Raw genomic sequence first — 19,926 nt, 5'->3', positions numbered from 1 at the left:
AAATCTCCGTAGAGATATCTGACAGATCGACAAGATTGCGTGTACTTGCATAATTAATAACAGTGATTTCTATCACATCTTCGACGCCTTGTTTGTGATGGTATAGGAGTCCTCTATCGAGGCAGAGGAATTTTGGATAGTGAAAAGTGGTCGGAATCTGGACAAATTTTTTTGTAGAGGTAGTATTTGAATCGTGTTTTTGATGGTGGAAATGGATTAAGCACTATCGAAAACACCTAAAATTTTGAAGTTTAAAAACTATAACTTGGATTTACAAAAATCTTTGTTGGATTTTCTCTAAATTTAACTGGAATTTCCATAACTTTCTAGACAATTCCTCGTTAATTAGACTACAGCTATATTATATATTTAACTTAACTAATATATTGAGCACTTGGGTGATGAGCCGACAAATACTCCAAACATGTCCCATTAGTGCTCCGTCTGATTTTACACCATACCTAAACAATAAAAATCTCTAGTTGGCCTTCCTCACTTTGTTGCTATATTAGAATCAAGCTTCTTCGAAAACGGTAGCCAGTTTGATTGATTACCTGTAATGTTCTTGCTTTGGAATCACCACTCACTCCAGCTTGGAGGAATTGTCACAATTCTATGCTTGTAATTATGTAGGAAAGTCCTCACACACTACTCTAACCTCCGAAATAACTGCGCAATCCTCAAGGAATGAATTCCCTCTGCATGCAAGAGATATCCTCATGGGAATATTCCTGCAACTGATAGTACACTGTCCCATCCTTTGATCTCAACTGGGTCTCTGTCTGAACTGACATGCATGAGTTATTTATGAGAGAATATTCAGTTATCTAAAGTGCAGTACTTGCATACATGCATGCATTGACCAACTGAACTCACAATCAGTTCCACAAACTGTTGGAACTAATCTAACTAGACTTAACTCAGTTAACTGGGCTAACTAGTTACAACTCAAAGTACAACTCATCTTGATCTCCTTAATTAAGGGATAAATTCCTCAATCAAGGGGATAACTGTTGCATGTATTCACATAGACTTCATGTTTGATTTTCTCCAACTAATTAACTCAAGATGAATTAATTAATTATTTTACAAACAACTGCTGAGATCAAATTCGAATTTTAATTCTCAATTTTAATTTAAGGACTAATTAAAATTGGAATGTATCTTGAAATGCTATCTATAACAATGCTATTTTTAGCATTTCTTGTTGCTATTTTCAACACTACTGAAGTCTCTAGGGAGTTGGGGCTTACATAATATGGATAAATTTACACTAGCACTTGGAGCCAAGAGTTGTTGGTATTTACTTTTTCACAATAAATTGTGGAGTCTGGTAACAAGGATGAAATATTTGAAATGCATGTCAGTTTTAAATTGGCTCAGGTAAGAGCCAAAGTGACTAGGGGAGGTTCTGTAATTTAGATAAATTCGCTAAGTGGTCTACAAGCTTTGGAGAAATGTCCTTTATGTAATATTTCCCAGAATAGGGACAAATATCTTCTTAGTCATGACCCATGGATAAGATGTAATGGTTTCCATAAAATCTCTAATAGGTTGGTGGAGTTTTTAAATCATTCAAGCTATATTACTATCGTTGATGTCGTCGGGTGGGTAGATGCAACTTCAGATAGTCAAGAGTGGTTTTCAACTCAATATTTAGGCATTTCTCATGTTTATGTAAGTGCATGGGGCTCTTTTGTATTGAATTTGGGTAAAGCTAGTATTGTAACTAATCGGGATGAGGAAGGCACCATTAGGTGGTCTAAGAATAAATAAAGTGGAATAATAATAGCTAGATCTCGATATGATGCATTGATTCAAGACAATCGTCTTACTTCTTCAAAATTGTGGCACAAATTAGTATGGAAGGGACAAGACCACCTTAATGCAAGTAGTTCCTTTGGTTGTTGTTGGAAGGAAAAATATTGACTTGGGATATTCTTGTTAAGCGAGGATGGGTAGGTCTTGGATTTTTTGTTCTATGTCAGATGAATGAGGAGTCTATTGCTCATTTATTTATTCATTATCCTTTTGTAATTTCTGTTTGGAAGGCAGTTTTCTCTTGTTTTAACCTTGATGCCTGGTGGAATGGAAGCTCAATTGAAGAGTGTCTCTGGACTTGGAATCAAAGGTTTATTTCCTCTTCCCTTAAATTCCTTTCGATCTTTGTATTGTGGGGAATTTGGCTAGGGTGAAACGGTTGTCTGTTTGAAGACTATGGTTTTCTCTGAAGTTATTGCACATAATGCAAGATTGTCTTATCTTGAGCAAGTGAAACTGTTAAAAGGGAAGAAGATCATGCATATCAGATATGTGGATTTATCGACTAGTATACTACGAGGTTTATTTTATAGGTCCAATCAAAGGGATGTTTGTGGTGTGGGTATAATCATTTTCTTCTTCTAGAATTTGATGATTAAATGCAAACAAGGTATTGGCCAAGACTCAAATTTTACAGCTAAACTCCTTGATATGTGGTGTGCCATGAGGATTTCCCTTTGTAAGTAGATGAAAGTATTCATATTGTATGGGGATTCAAAATTCCTTGTGGACTGGTTCAATGGAAGAGTTGACTTAAGGGTCCTTCATTTAGAATCATGGCAAAGGAAAATCCACCAGCTACAGGAGCAATATGATGATGTGCAAGTTCTTCATACATACAGGGAAAATAATGCCATGGTGGATATGTTATCCAAGGAAGCTCTGCTATTAGATGTTTGGTTAGTTTCCATCTTAGAGGTGTCTAATGGTAATGTGTTGTCTGTTTTGTCTTTTAATTTGTTTGATCATATTTAATAAGGATTTAGTTAAGCTTCAAAAATGTTTAAGGTCTAAGAAATATCTGGGATTTTATTCTTAGCATGGGTTTTTAAATTATCAAGTGTGGTGCTACGCAACCAAGAGATTGTACTTTTTGAAATATCAAAAGTTTTTTTTTTTAATGTCATAAATAAAAAATTTGAGATTTATATCAAAAGTAGACACCCTTTTAAATAAATTGATTAATAAAAAAATGTTATATGAAATGAATTATAGATTTTTGACATATGGTATTGATAGGTCGTGGTATTGTAACAAGTATTATATATAGTTGAAGAATCCCAAGACAAAGTGGGGGTGAATCTCCATAATTAAGAATATTGTTACATTTTTTAAATATATTTATGTTTAACTCATATATTAATTCTTTTATAATTAACAATAATAATAATTTAAAATAAATTTATAATTTAGTTAATTTTATGATTTTTTTTCTTCTAATTTTAGTAATATGAAATGTAAAGTGAAAAAATTGTTTTAATATTTATCATGGATTTTACGGCCCATTAAATTTATATAATTGTGTTAGTGTTTAATATAACGCTGAGCTTAAAATTAAAATATTATTATTAATTTTCATATTTTTTTCAAAAATAAATTCACTAATTTCTATTTCTTTTAAAAATAATTAAGCCCAATTTTATAGTATAAAATTATTGTATACCTCAAAACTATCCAAATTTTATAAATACCGTACAAAATTACAAAAATTTAAATATTTTTACAAAATATCTGAACTTTCAATTCATCCTACTTATATTTTTACAATTTGCTATCGCCCATTTTCTCTATATTCGAATAGCAACCTCTAGATTTTGTGAAAGGTGACAGCAGGAGCTCTCAGTGAAAATTTGTTCGGAGCATGCTGGCTTGGGATTTCTCGTATACTCCATAGCCAACGCCATTCCCAATTCCTACGTACTTGGATCATGGAGGTAAGCCTTAAATAGGGCTTTTAAGGAGTTTGGATAATTTTTTATGGTATGATCTCGGTGGTACTTTACTTTTTATTTAAACGTATTTCAATATAAAAATAAATTAAAAATTAAAAATTTAAAGATTTGAATTTTATAAATTAACCGTATAAAGTTATAATTTTAAAATTTACAAACATTTTAAATAAAATTAATATAAAATTTCCCTTCCCAGAGTTGAATTCATCGATTCATTACTAAAATCATCTATTGCATCTATGCTTTAGTCAATTTGGAGCAAAATGAGGCTCTCCTTCACCTTGTTAACATAGATGAAGGGAAAGTTGTGATTTTTGATATGTTGAAAACAAAGCACCAAGTCTGATGGCTTTACCTCTAATTTTTATCAAGCATGTTGGTCATTCATAAAAGATGATGTCTAGAAAGTTGTGGAGGAATCTTTATCAATAAGGACTATTCTACTAGCCCTCAATACTACTTTTCTTACACTTGCACAAAAAAAGCCAATTTAGAGGACTCTAGTGGTTTTTGACGTATTGCCCTTTGTAACACTATCTACAAATTTATATCTAAAGTCATTGTCAATCGTTTGAAACCCCTTCTTCCATTATTCATCTCTCTAGAGAAGATAAACTATGTTGAAGGAAGACAATTTTTGGATGGGATAATAATGGTTTGAGGGCTAGTTCACTCCCTTCATCGTTCATAAAAGGTGGATATGCTCATCAAGCTCGATCTATCTAAGTATTTTGATAAACTTAGTTGGTCTTACATTTCACAAAATCTCAAAGTGTTTGGTTTCTTGGATGCTTGGATCTCCTTGATTCCTTCCCCTCATTTCCTCTACCTTCTTGTCTATCTTAGTTAATGGCTCTCCCTCTAAGGCCTTCAACCCTTCTTCAGGAATGCATTAAGGAAAACTCTTCCCCCTTTATCTTCATCATTGTAGCCGAAAGGCTAGGATGGGACTTATAATAAATTGTTATAATTAGTGCCATTAAGGGTCTATGTTTCTCCAACTATAATGAGAAAGCCTCGCACCATCAATTTGTGGATGATACAATGCTCAACGGTGTTCCAACTATTCGAGAACCGTTAGCCCTTTGCGAAGTCCTGAATGGTTTCATGGCTATTTTGGGCATGGACATAATTCTCAAAAGTCCAAGATCTTCTTCAATACTCCCCTCACCATTTGATGTCATCTCACTAATCTCTTGGGCTTCAAGAAAAGCACCTCACCCACCACCTAACTAGGTGCCCCTTTAGTTACCAATTCCTTATTTACTAAAATTTGGCCTAAAATCATTCAAAATTTTACCAATCGATTAGATAGTTGGACTTTTTGTTCACTCAATATAGCTAGCAGAAATATCATCCTTAAATCCGTCTTACATGCCTTACCCATGTATATTCTCTCCACCCTTGCTACCAAAAGCATCCCTCATCAAATCAAAGTCCTCTCATGAACAATCCTATGGGGAGGAGAGAAAAAAGAGAAAAAATGGACGCTCATATTTCGGGATATATTATGTCACTGCAAAAAAATGGGGGGTTCGGACCTCTAGGATCCAGAAACTCTAAACACTATCCTAGGATCCAAACTTTGGTGGTGTTGGCTACAAGAAGGTCAAAACTTATAGAAGAAAATATGGTTTAGTAAATACAACAATTACATTCCTACTAAACAATGCATCTGCATAGCTATCTTTCCAATAGGTTCATCTATCTAGAATATGGTAGTAAATACAACAATCATGTTCCTATTGAACAACGCATCCACAAATATTATCTTTCCAATAGGTTCATCTTTCTAGAATATGTCTTGTAAAGGAAAACGCATAGTACAAGAACATTTCTTTTGGGAAGTCAAGGATGGAAAAACTGCTTGCTTCTATGATGATTCTCGGCATCAATTTCCTAAACTCTCTAGTACCCAAAAACAAATTCAAGAGACACTATGCTATGTAATCTCGAGGGGAAATTATTGTGTTTGATTACTAGGAAAGCGCTTCGCCAAATACCAATTATCATTGATGGAAATCTCCCTCTTCCTAAGACATCCTCTTATCAGGCCAAGCTCTTGAACATTTTTAGGCAATATTTCTACATCGGAAAATCCACTTTATCTAAAGATTCGAACAAACTCCATTGGGGATATTGACCACAGGGTTCTTTGACCATCAAAGAAACCTACTTCCTAGTCGTCATTCACACTCACACTCTGAATCAGCATGTATGGTCCTAAATTTGGCATTAAAAGCTTTAGCACAAGAATATTTATTTTCTCTGGTTTCTCCTCCATAGAAAAACATTAACCTAGGATAATATTTTCTCTAGAGGTTATGCTAGTCCCTCACTTTGTTTCTTATGCCAAGCTAGTGAAGAAAATTGTGAACATATTTTCCACTCTTGTCCACTAGCCTAGGATCTTTAGAACCAATTCTTCAATCTCTTTAGAAAACTTTGTCGACCAGAGTCTTGCCCCCTGGGTTTGATCAATAATTGGCCTATTTCCTCATTTTGCAGTACCATGCTCAATAGGGCTTGGAGTCTTGCACCTGGCTTTGTACTCTAGATTCTCTAGAAAGAATGAAATCAATGTATCTTCTGCAACTCTCAAGACTCCAGCCTCTCTCTCTGGAACCCTTCCTTTGCAATACCAAAGAAACTAATTGGTTGGCCTTAAACTAGAAATTCGAAGACTTTAAGGTGTCTATCCTCATTGGCCTTAATTTTCCCTCTTCCCCTACCCAACCCTCATCTCCCTCTCACTTATTAACTCCCTCCTCCCCCTTGCACTAGTCTCCCATTCCCTTAATTTTATCAATTTGAACTTTGATGGTGCCTACAAAGGAAAGCATGGTCCTGCAAGCTACAAAGGAGTCTTTCGCTTAGACATAGGAGAGCTTATTCATTTGTTTTCTAGTTACATTGGCCACAAGAAAAATAATGCAGTGGAACTCAAAGAGCTTGAAATGGGGCTAAGAATTTCCTCCACCCTAAAATTCTCTCACCTAATCCTTGAAAGTGACTTTCATCTTGTTATGTCCCTAATCACCAAGCTCTTGTATGGATCCTCCTATCTTAAAATTGCTAATAGCTAGATACTAGAAAGCACCTTGAATGTCATTGAACAACTCCTACCTCGAATTGCAGTTGCCATTCCCTGACATATTTGATCAATTCTCAGATCAATTAGCCAATAAAGGTTGTGTCACACTTTCTATATTCACCCACTCTTTTTGGTCTTTGCTCCCCACTTCCTCTTTAAAACAAGAATGTCAGGATATTAGTACCCCAATGGGGGTGGCAAGCATTGAAGTACAAACATGGGCCCTTGATAAAGAACATAATCACCAATCCACCAAGAACACCCATGTAGAATGAAGGTCAATGAGACACCACCATACAATAACAAATTAATTTTTAATAGTCTTTTTATCATTTTCAGTGTAAACTTAGATTGCCATATAACACTTTGCTATCAAACTTTCAAGTTAAAAACATGAAAAAAAATTGTAACTTAGTACAATATTTTTGATAACAATATAACTATTATAAACTTACCAAAAAAATTATCAATAAAAAAAATTAAATATAAAATATAAAGATTATAACTTCCAACTTAAAAATAAAAAAATGAAAATAACATTGAATAATGCCTCGTACTTGTATATAGAAATCATATTCAATTTCAAATTGCATAAGAAATAATAATATCACATTTATTTATTTATAGGTATTTTTATATTTTTTCATTTTCTTTATAGATAAAAAATGTTTAGTAGTTATATTTCTTTAAAAAAACATCTTTATGATAAAAAAAATCTAATAGTGAAAACAAATATAAATATGAAATGTTATTTTGGTTGATTTAATTTCAATTTGATTTTCTTCTGATCTTAATTTTTTTATTTTTTATTTCAAATATTAAATCAAAGTGTCGATAATGGAAAGCAACTTTGAAATTTTCTATTTTTATTTCAAATATTAAATCAAAGAGTCGATGATGGGAAGCAACTCGGAGATTACATACGCACAAGTTGCCAAATATCTCAATAAATATAGCATTAAGTATTTAAATCAAATATTAGTGAGATTATTGCAAATCCATTCTAAACATTATAGCATTAAAAACTTAATCTGGATATTGATGGGATTGCTGCAAATCAATTCCATACGTTAAAATTCTAGACGCTGTTCCTCTTACACTAGATGGTTTGTGAGTAACACCTCTGGAGATTTGAATACTTGTGAGATTATGCAAATTGATTCTAAACTCGAAAAGCCAAAATTAATAATAAGACTTCTTTAACAAATTGTCTGTTCGCTGACAAATATCAAAATAAATACTACATTAAATATTACACTTACTAATTTAGCAAACAAATTATACCACAAAATTTAGAAAACAATTTCTATGGATAGAATTTCTGACTGTCAGGGCTCAAGACTTTTAGCCCAACATCCACAGCATACTGAGAGCTGATCGCTGAATAAACTTCAGGAGAGACGCCTGCACAGTGTGATTCCATCGGCGACTGGGATTTGGGCAATCTCGACGCGGGGATCAGCGGCAAGCACCTTGTTCACTTCCAATGTGAAAACTCTCACTTTTTTGAACCCTTCATTCATCTCATCTTCGGGGGGACCCGCAACGGTTCCTTTCCACAGAGTATTGTCATACGCAATCACTCCCCCGATCTTCACCAGATCGATCAGCCGCTCATGGTAGTTCAGATAGTTCCCTTTGTCCGCGTCCACAAACGCAAAATCAAACGATCCGTGCATCCCAACCTGCACAACAGCACATGCTCACTCAATTGATTAGGCTAAATTTTTCATGCCCAGAACTTTTTTTTTTTCGAACTATAGTAGATTAGGGAATATTTTAGAATGTGAAAATTAGAATAAACAAAGATTTATTATTATTTTTTTACTATCAAATTCCAAAATATTCTCAAAATCATCAAAAATTTTAAAATATTAAAAAAAAAAACCATACTACATACATTTTTAATCATTTCATCCAAAAATGGCAGAGCAGGGCCCTCTCTGAAGTCAATTTTGTGGGCAACTCCAGCTTTTTCAATGATAGGTCGCCCGATCTCATAAGTCGCTCTATCAGTATCCATCGCTAGTATCTGTCACGCTAACATTCATCAATTAATTCTCCCCCATAGAAGTATAAGGTTTATTGTTGGGCAAATCCACTTATTAAATTAATACTTCTGAGTTCTCTCCTTGATTACATGGAGTCTGTGTACCTTACCTTCCCGTCATCAGGTAAAGCAAGGGCTGTGCTGAGAAGTGAGTACCCGGTGTACACCCCAATCTCTATGGTGTTCTTGGCATTTATCAGCTTCAGCAGAAGGCTCAGAAATTGACCCTCATCGGGAGGAATGGCCATAAAGTTCCTGTGACACCATGAAAAGTGATTATTTGCAGTTCATCCATCTCGAGAAATCCTAAGACACAGAGAGATAGGTGGGTTTTACCAGGGAATTTTTGCAGTCGCCTGCCGAAGCTCTTTCAATGGCTCGGGCTCACGAGGGTACACGCTCGTTTCCAATATATACTGCATTATTAGCCCAATAAACATTTAAGTTGGTTTTTTTTTCAACTAAATTTTTTTACTTGGAGCAAATTCTAAGGTATACATCTCAAAACTAACCCAAAAAACATAGTTACAGAAATAGACTACACCATGAAAACTCTATGAAAACCAAAAAGGCCCTTGATGGTGAGACTAACCTGATAAAGCGCATCACTCTGCAAAATACTTTTATGGCCCATTTTATGGTCCATTTTGTGATGGAGGGCAACCTTACTCTGCTCCTGTACCTGGGATGAGTCCGCCTTCACCTTTACTACAGCTGACTGAAAACCATAGCAGATCCACAAATGCGAGAACAAGAAGAAAAATTTGGCAGGGTCAACTTTTGTCGAATGGAGATGGTGTAGATAAAGGTGTCAAGGATTAGAAAGTTCAGCGTAGTCTAGACCACCAAACCCTAACCGGGAAGGGTTGTTGCCTTACATGTGTAAAGCGTTCCATTCAACCTCTACCTACATATATGTTATTAAGTTATAATTGTGTAGGACGTGTGGGATTATGTTATTAAGTTATAATTGTGTAGGGTTACAGCTGGATAATATATTTGTTTATTTGGTGGTCCGAATATTTATGGATTGATAGCATAGTAAATAAAATTGGCTTAAATTTCTAGCGTAGTATGAATTGTAATAAGTGTGAGAGAAAGTAAGCTTTTATCAAAGTACTATCGTATACTACCCTACTCATTTATGACTCAATAACATAATAAATAAAACTTGCCCCTTTGCGCACACTGTGTTGCCCTCTCGAAATAGGTAAACGGCAGAAAGGTACCAAAAGTCTTGGAGGCAGGAAAATATTTTTAATATGAATGCAAAGGTTTTTTTTCTAGAAAGAAAATTTTGATATTATATTGAGGAGATATACAGACAAAAAGTTCAGATGGTCCTGTAGCATCTGAAAAACCATGTGGCAGATAACCATCATGAAAACATGAACCTGTTTAACAGTATTTTGTGAAGAAAAACCAAAACCACCTTATAGTTCCGGTAGATAGCATCTGAAAAACCATGTAGCAGATAACCTTTATGAAAACATGAACCTGTTTTACAGTATTTTGAGAAGAAAACCAAAACCCATAGGAAACATTCAGCTGATCGGGAGGTAAAGAGCAGACACAGATGATAGGACAAATTTAGCAGGAAGAGAAGAGTCTTCAAAAATTTTCAGATTCCGCCACCTCCAAAGTGACCAGATGGTGATGGGCAGAATGGATCGGAGAGATTTTTGGCACCCCACCAGGCAAAAGCTGCATCCACAGAGATGAAAATAAGATATTGAAAAGTTGTAACTTACGCGTAGCAAATCACGGTTTTTTAACCTGTGAACGTAGCAGGTGGTGCATCGTTGGAAGTTTATCATTGTAATTTTGTCCATCAATTAGATGTGAATTTAACTTCACGTGGTCACAGGCGCCAACCCCATCAATTATATGTGAATTTAACTTCACGTGGTCACGGGTTCCAATTCCCCTGCCTTTACTCGCGCGATGTTCCCCGGAAAATGCGAAGCGCCCTGCCACAAAACTCCACCATTGGTTATAAAAAAGCTGTTATAAAAAAAACTTCATTGTTGGAAGTTTATCATTGTAATTTTGTCCATCAATTAGATGTGAATTTAATTTCACGTGGTCACCGGTGCCAACCCCATCAATTAGATATGAATTTAACTTCACGTGGTCACGGGTTCCAATTTCCCTGCCTTTACTCGCGCGATGTTCCCCGGCAAATGCGAAGCGCCCTGCCACAAAACTCCACCATTGGTTATAAAAAAAAAAACTTCAGTGAATGAGGTTTTGTGGGTTGGATACCTATGGCTGGCAGTAGTCTAATTCGCTGGAAAAATGGTCAAGAAAGTTATGGAAATTCCAATCATATTTAAAGAAAATCTGGTCAGGATTTTTGTAAATCCAAGTTATATTTGTTAAACTTCAAGATTTTAGGTGTTTTAAATGTTTTTGATGGTGTTGAATCCATTTCCACCATAAAAAACACGATTCAAACACTACCTATACAATATTTTTTGAAATTTTTTGCCTGACCACTTTTCATTGTTCGAGCAATTTCTCCACCTCACAAGACCACGCCATATCTAGGTCCCTTAAATTTATTTTATTTTTATTTTTAATTTAATTCAATATTTATTAGGATATTTGTCAGCATGAGTACTTAATGTTATATTTATTTGGGATATTTATCAGCGTGTTTGATTATGTAGGCAATTTGACGGTTGCTTTTCATCATTGATTTTTTGGTTTAATATTTGAAATAAAAAAATAAAAAATTTAAGATCAAATAAAATTAAAATTGAAATTAAACAAAGGCTATATAGTAACTAGTCATTAGTTTAAATATCGCTAAATTAAAGTAAAAAACAATAAAAACACAAAGATTAAATTTTAAAATGTTATAATTAGATTAATTTTAAATTGTAATTAAATGTATTATTAAATTTTGTAAATTAACATTATTTGTATTTCAACATAGAAATAATCATTAATAGTTTACATTTGGTTTTTTATAATTTGTGGATATGATCTTATGAAAATCTTATTATTAGACTTTGGTATAGAAGTCCTATCATAAATTTCTATTATACCTTGGTTTGTAAATATGAGAAATTTTATGGAGCCCCGGATCAGGGTGGACAGAAGGGTGAAGCGTGGGATTATGATGGAGGTGGGAAGGTGGCAATATAACCCACCTCTCAATTTAATCATCCCACAGGACGCTGAGACGGCTTGCAGGTATGATAGAAACCCAAGGCGAGGACGCTGCAGAATAATGAAAGAAGAAGGAGTAGGGATCAACGGCGTTCAGATGATGGGACGTCGGGTAAGTGGCAACAGAACAATAAAAGCAGGTAAGGGCAGAGATGAAGGCAGTATGATGCAAAGGAGGGCGATGAAGGAAGTGAGCAGCTCGCAGGTAATCCCTGCTATTCGTTTTAGAAAGCGGCAGAAGGCAATGGCAGGGAGAATGAGAAGGGCTGTAGTCGACGTGAATAAGACAGGTAGGCAGATGAGACAAGATAAAGGCATGCAAGGATCATAGGTCAACACAGAGAAGGGTCAGTTGGAGACAGAAAATCTGAGGGCCTGGGAGGAAGAGAGACCCCCTGCGCATAAAGACCAATTTCTTTCCAGGAAAGGAGGAGTGGGGATGGCCAAAACGCCTGAGAAAGAGCAACAGGGAGAAGGAATAGATCAGGATAGGAAAGTTAAGGAGTCCGACAGAGAGGAATTCACAGGGAACGTCTCATTCGAGGTTGGGCAGGGGAGCCAGGCAGCTACCAGGGGCAGATAGCTTCGCTCAGGCAGAGGAACAGGTCGCAGGGGCAGAGGGAGAGCACGACAACCCGACAATCAAGATTCTAAAGCACCCTCGCCAACATGACAGAGACAGTGTCACGCCCCTACACCTGCGGTAGTCTTCCAACCGCTTATAGCGAGGTGCAGCACCACCGAACACTTTCTTTTCACCAATACTTATGTTCATGGACTACGCCTAACATTCAACTTTTCCTACTTAGTTTGTGTTTTGCAACCAAGTATTATTATGTTTATCCTTTATACCAATGAATACCCATACATATTCATTATCAATAGCGTTATACAAGAGAAATGCACAACAGTATAAAGGGAGGGGCAACTCCCTGCAATATGAGTCTGCCCGAATCAATATATTATACAATCTTCACTTTTACAATGTACAAGTTAAATCTTGGGAAACCCCAAATTTACACTTAGTCAATTTTCACAACTTCGGCAAACTCGGTTGCCTAGCTCGTCGGCACCTCCGCACGGTCGCCGCACGACTCTCCAACCCTTCGTTCACCTCGTCGCACAATCGTGTTGTTTGCCCAACTTGGGTGCGCCTCCAAGTCGCCACACACGGGCGCCTCTACCCGAGACACACTTCCGTTCACAACCCAACACACCAACAAGACTTCGTGCACACTTGCACGATGGGCGGGCGCTCACCCGAGCCACCAAGACACCCACGCCAAGCCTTCGCACAAATCGGGCGCCACACGTTCACCGTGCGCGCCTCACCCAACCATCGGGCGCACCTTCGCCCAACACCAAGTGCGACTTCTTTCACCGTGCGACTCACCCAAGAACGGCGCATGAGATGTGCGCCTTCACTTCTTGTCTTCTGCGCACTAGAACTGCGCACTTCCTTCTTGTGCGAAGTTATCAAGTGATTGTTCGATGTTTGAATGACTCCATACCCTTAGCAATATATACCAAGGCTTGGGGCTAAGTCTGGCACCTAGTCGACTTGCCCAACGCCCTGTGCACACCCCTTAGAACGCCCATAACCATGTCGGCCTCCAACACTTTGCTCCACGCTCCAAGGTGCATATATGTACTCAACGCTCTCCTCATATGTGCGCATAAGTGTCATCGCACATTTGGAAGAGCTCGCACAACCGCAGCTCGCCCTCTAACCGGTCGCTCGTCCATGGTCGCACATCGCTCGAACGCACTCGCACTCCGGGTAGAACGCAGGACGTTACATCCTCCTCCACCTGAAGTCGTTGTCGTCCTCGACAACATATCAAGCTGGTAGCCATCCACCAAGATCATCAATATCCATGATGTCAACTCCTCCACATACTGTAAACATCTCTGCAACATATGTAGAACCACTGTCTCCACCATGTCTTGCCTCGGCAACCATCTGTCACCAAGATCACCATACCAAGGTATACACCTCATCGGTATGTCATACATCAGAGATCATCTCAATCCATGACCATCGATCACCCTGTCACAATCTCCACATGCTGCTCTCCATCATGGAAGGCTGGTCCCTCCATCCAAGCTACATGCCCACTGCAACATCTTGTGTCGACCTCATCATGTGTCATCATGTGAACTGCTGCCATGATACTCCAACAAATGCTAACACATCTCTGCACACTGTTAACCCCCATGTCTGAACTAGTTGGGTAGCTAATCCAATCGTCACGCCCAAACCATGAGAATGCACATCCTCATGCCACCATCAGTCGTTTCTCAAAACATCATGTCACATCCTCAACTCGATCAAGAATCCATCTCCATATAAGTAAGCCATGCTCAGGTCCATGAAGTAGTCCTCATCTCATCTGCAACATGTTGTCCATGATGTTTGGTGTCAATGTGCTACATGAAATCAACCACATCTATCCCAACATCATCCATGTGTGTATCTCCATATGAAGAGACCATCTCATCAATCTTCGATTCTCGATGTGGCACATCCAAGTCCATGAAGCAACCTCCATCATATCTGCAATGTGCCATCCCTCAAGTCTGCCATAGAAACAAGTATGCACCTGTCTCATCTATCCATGTGCTGCCCATGATCATAGATCAATCAGCTCCCATGTGTCAAAAGTGGTTGAGTCTCGGCTCAACCCATGCCCAAGTGTAGCCACCAAGGCATCATCAACGTTGTAACTCCATCACTCCAAAGTGTCTCATATCGATCCTCCACATCAAGTCACTCTTTCAAGCCATACCTATGCATGTACTTGAAAGTATGCACCTGCATCAAAGTCCCTGACCTCAGCTCCTCAATGCATTAGATCCTCCAAGTCCACCATATATGAAGTCCCTCTAGAAGTCACAACAATCTCATGTCATCATGAGCTCCATAAACCATCCCCAACCAACATCCTAGCAAGCATACAAGTCTCGGCCCAAAGGTCTCTGCAAGATGCCTCAGCTCTCCATGTAGTAAGAATGCTCCATAGTCTGCTCACAACTCCATCCAAGTCCATGGCCTTGTTGTACAAGAGTGCACAACCTCTCCATCGGCTCATAAGCAAAACATCTCCATGTCACATCAGCAAATCCATCTGCACAACATCCCTGCCTTGGCACTCCTCATTGGATGCCCATAAGTGACACCTCTACAAGTGCTCCTGCACAATGTCCCTGCATAAGACTGCCATGCTCCATGTCTCCAACCTGATGTCCATGACTAAGTTGCCCATGTAGTCCAACCAAGTAGACCCATCACAACAATCGGTCATCTTCATCCAAGTCTGCATCTTCGGTCTAGTGAACTCGGTCACCCAACCATATCATCATCACATGAGTCTCTCCATCATAGCTCCTCCACTGAAGGTTCCACCAAGACTATCTCTTGGTCTCGACCATGAGAAGTCCACCCAAGCATCATCGTACCCACGTGTATGCCCTTCAATCTGTCCATGATTCATGCCGGGCACTTAGCCAATTCTTCATGTGGCTAGAGCATGACCCAATCCTCCACAACGATCATCATGTTCCTCCCTTATCATGGGCCTTTGTACCTTATACCACAAGGTCACAAACAACCCCAACAAGTCTTGCAATAGTCAACAATCCTTGCTTCTCCATACAAAGTCTCATCATAGACATCCATGGTAAGATCCTCCTTAGCATCGGCAAATTGATTTTGCCCTTATCTGCATACGGTCCATCTACCAAATGCTCAAGTGAAACACAAGTATCAATACTTACTTCATCATCACCATGAGGTTCCTCCATGTGAGTATCCTCATCCATCCATGTCTGCAAATTGCACGATCCTGGTCCAACTTAATCAATCTCAAGTTCATCCTCCATCATTGTCACATTTGCAACATCCTCAATCATCACGACTTCCTCTTCCTTGTTAGCACAATTTGCAACTTCATCTTGCTCCATTGTCCAACCAAGTTGAAGAAGTTCGTCTTCAACATTTTTTTCCAAGACTTCAAGCTCCTTTCGAATCCGGGTATTCTCTTCTTTCATCCGCTTCAACATGTATAAGGTAAGCAAGAGCTTCCATTTGCATTTTTCCAAACATGCCATGCCTTGTCGTTCAGCTTGGTCCAAGCACTAAGCTTCACCTCTGCTAAACCTGTTTCACCATTCACCAGCTTCACCAAGTTCCCTGCAACCATGAACCGGCCCTTGTTCCACTTGTATGTGAAACTAGCTTCCTTCACCTGCAAGTACCTGCTTCCACTGTCACTTCATCACGAGCAACCTTGCTCACCAGCTCCAACCGAGCTCTGATACCAACTGTCACGCCCCTACACCTGCGGTAGTCTTCCAACTGCTTATAGCGAGGTGCGGCACCACCGAACACTTTCTTTTCACCAATACTTATGTTCGTGGACTACGCCTAACATTCAACTTTTCCTACTTAGTTTGTGTTTCGCAACCAAGTATTATTATGTTTATCCTTTATACCAATGAATACCCATACACATTCATTATCAATAGCATTATACAAGAGAAATGCACAACAATATAAAGGGAGGGGCAACTCCCTGCACTATGAGTCTGCCCGAATCAATATATTATACAATCTTCACTTTTACAATGTACAAGTTAAATCTTGGGAAACCCCAAATTTACACTTAGTCAATTTTCACAACTTCGGCAAACTCGGTTGCCCAGCTCGTCGGCACCTCCGCATGGTCGCCACACGACTCTCCAACCCTTCGTTCACCTCGTCGCACAATCGTGTTGTTTGCCCAACTTGGGCGCGCCTCCAAGTCGCCACACACGGGCGCCTCTACCCGAGACACACTCTCGTTTACAACCCAACACACCAACAAGACTTCGTGCACACTTGCACGATGGGCGGGCGCTCACCCGAGCCACCAAGACACCCACGCCAAGCCTTCGCACAAATCGGGCGCCACACGTTCACCGTGCGCGCCTCACCCAACCACCGGGCGCACCTTCGCCCACACCTTCGCCTAACACCAAGTGCGACTTCTTTCACCATGCGACTCACCCAAGAACGGCGCATGAGATGTGCACCTTCACTTCTTGTCTTCTGCGCACTAGAACTACGCACTTCCTTCTTGTGCGAAGTTATCAAGTGATTGTTCGATGTTTGAATGACTCCATACGCTCAGCAATATATACCAAGGCTTGGGGCTAAGTCTGGCGCCCAGCCGACTTGCCCAACGCCTTGTGCACACCCCTTAGAACGCCCATAACCATGTCGGCCTCCAACACTTTGCTCCACGCTCCAAGGTGCATATATGTACTCAACGCTCTCCTCATATGTGCGCATAAGTGTCATCGCACATTTGGAAGAGCTCGCACAACCGCAGCTATCGTCGCATACCGTCGCACAACCACAGCTCGCCCTCTAACCGGTCGCTTGCCCATGGTCGCACATCGCTCGAACGCTCTCGCACTCCGGGTAGAATGCAGGACGTTACAGACAGGGTCGAAAAACAATGAAGCGTATGGTGCAGGAGGCAAAGAAGGCCTATAACAAAGGCACCGATGCAGACATACGTAGACTTATTCAGGAATTGGAAAACAATGCTATGCAGGATGAGTCGGACCCGGAGATGGAGGATTGGGGTCACCTGATCCCTGACCCAGGCAATACAAGGGGACGCATGTCCTTATACAAACAGGCCCTTTAGGTATACTGGGTGGTGAAGTGGTTATTGGCAAAGGCAATGGAGCAGGTAGCAGTGGAGATCGCAGAAATGGCTCAGGGAATACCAAATCTGAGGAGGGAGATGAAAAACCTCCAAATTACTTTGTTGATGTAGGACAGTAAGCTGGAAGATATACAACAACAACTGAAGAAGATAGCAACAACGCCCCGAGAAGAAGAGATCAAGCCTGAGATCATGGTAGACTAAACCTTCCAGATTATGCAAATGGTTTTCTTTGTTAGTCCTCTGAGAACTAGTTCTCCTTTTTGTTCTGTTTTAAGTTGATTATGTCGATAGGAAACCAGATCAACAATTTTGAAAATGAAGTGTATTTGGCATGGATTTGCAGACTTAGCCTTTTTTGTTTTTGGTCGGCGTATAAAGACTTAAGGTGGCCAACAGACCCGGTTTCCCTTCCGGGCGGGTTGAGGTCACCAAACGTTTGTATTTTTTTCAACCCGGTTAAATAGAAAATCAAAGGTCCTACATTAGCTTACAAAAAAAAAAAATATGAGAAATTTTATATTTATTCGTATTACAAACATCTTATCATTTTGAATATTAATCTTTCATTAATAGTGTAAAATCTATCATATGTGGTTAAATTGACACAAAAACCTAATTGACCTTTACACAAAAATATAATGTAAAAATAAGAATATATCTCTCATATACCATTAATAAATCTTTTTAAATTACATATGTGATTTTAAATAATCATTTTAAATTATATATGTAATTTTAAACTACGCTGCATAACTAGCGTTCCCCTGTCGGTTAGTTTAATTATTGAATTTTGAAAGATATGAACCAAGTACTATTTCATGTTCTTTATTATTAATGTAAATTTACCAAGTACTATTTCATGTTCTTTATTATTAATGTAAATTTATATATGCTTAGCATGTTCTCCCATGTGCAACTTTACTATTTTTTGCAAATATAATTGGAAATTTGTATTTGATGATTTTTTGTTAAAAAGAAGCACATCAATGTATTCTTTTAATACTACACTCATCATTGTTTTATAATTGGATGCTTATTGAAAAGTTACAAGCTAAAATTTACTTGAAATTTAATTAAAACAAATGTTATAGCTAAATTAAAGTAAAAACACTGAATTCATGTTAGTGTTAAAATTTAGAATTTAGTCAATTTAGGTTTACTAATGGATTAGTTAAGTTAAAGTAAAAAAGTTGAATTCATGTTAGTGTTAAAATTTAGAATTTAGTCAATTTAGGTTTTACTAATGGCCCGGGGCACTCCAATTATGTAGATTAAACAATTTAAACTCAAGTTTTTAAAAAAATTGTGGGATTTTGATTAAAATTAACCATCCTAAAAAAAATCATTTCATCTATAAGTTAGAGTAGGCCTTTACTAATTGGTAAATTGATATATTTTGTTAATTGTAATACTTCATTGTGATAGTGGAGAATCTAGTCCTACTGAACCACAACAATAGTCTTATGAGTCCCTCACATAATATAAAAATCTATTTCTATAGACATTTTCAATAGCTATAGTTGTTTTTTTAAAATATATTATTTTCTATATCTTATTAAATTATTTTGAAAAATTAAATGATTATAAAAATATTATAGATAAAGAAAACAATTTTTTTTTTAATCTAAAAAAATAAAATTATAAATTTTAATAGTTTAGTCTATAAAAATTCACTGTCATTGAAATTAAGTTATTATTAATTCTCTAATTAAATTACTTAATTTTATACTTATTAATATATTAGAAAATAAATAATTTGTATTTATAAATATTTTAGAATTTAAAAATATAATTTAATTATTATTACCTATATTAAAAATATAATTTAATAATTAAAAAATATATTTTTATTAAAACAACCATCACTGATGGGCCATTTCTTTGCAAACTTCCGTATGATGCAGTCTTCACTTTGAAGTTTGTATGCCGAAAACTCGCAAATGACATTCACTGTTTTATTAATTTGGGCTCTCCATTCATTGTATTCATCAATCCAAAGTCTGCACTACTCCAACAAAAAAATTTCAATGTGTTTGTTGCAGAGATATTTCAATTTTTTAATGATTTGTATGATGTTTTTAACATAAAAGTGCTGTCAAAATATAGGAAATA

At 37.7% G+C, this 19,926-nt stretch overlaps 1 protein-coding gene across 1 annotated transcript; it reads right to left on the bottom strand.

The window, feature by feature from the left end:
• Nucleotides 1–7,871: 7,871 nt before the first annotated feature.
• Nucleotides 7,872–9,801, bottom strand: LOC149233016 (caffeoyl-CoA O-methyltransferase-like). The gene is made up of 5 exons (XM_089376630.1): nucleotides 9,510–9,801; nucleotides 9,254–9,333; nucleotides 9,028–9,172; nucleotides 8,768–8,899; nucleotides 7,872–8,552 (listed from the first exon to the last, which is right to left on the bottom strand). The coding sequence occupies exons 1-5, from the start codon at nucleotides 9,561–9,563 to the stop codon at nucleotides 8,259–8,261; spliced, it is 705 nt and encodes a 234-aa protein (XP_089232756.1). The 5' UTR covers nucleotides 9,564–9,801; the 3' UTR covers nucleotides 7,872–8,258.
• Nucleotides 9,802–19,926: the final 10,125 nt, after the last annotated feature.

The sequence above is a fragment of the Pinus tabuliformis genome, chromosome J, assembly GCF_031772625.1.
Source record: "Pinus tabuliformis cultivar Carrire ecotype Pingquan chromosome J, CPIR1, whole genome shotgun sequence".
Lineage (NCBI taxonomy): Eukaryota > Viridiplantae > Streptophyta > Pinopsida > Pinales > Pinaceae > Pinus > Pinus tabuliformis.
Note: the sequence above shows the minus strand (reverse complement) of the source record. Positions and strands in the feature narration are given on the sequence as shown.

What these genes read in the sequence shown, in the direction of transcription:
- LOC149233016 (XM_089376630.1), bottom strand. Translation starts at nt 9,563, where the DNA reads ATGGACCATAAAATGGGCCATAAAAGTATTTTGCAGAGTGATGCGCTT. An exon ending in GCGACTGCAAAAATTCCCTG is followed by an intron (nt 9,173 to 9,253) that starts GTAAAACCCACC and finishes ATGGTGTCACAG; the next exon opens with GAACTTTATGGCCATTCCTC. An exon ending in TGGATGAAATGATTAAAAAT is followed by an intron (nt 8,553 to 8,767) that starts GTATGTAGTATG and finishes GCTGTTGTGCAG; the next exon opens with GTTGGGATGCACGGATCGTT.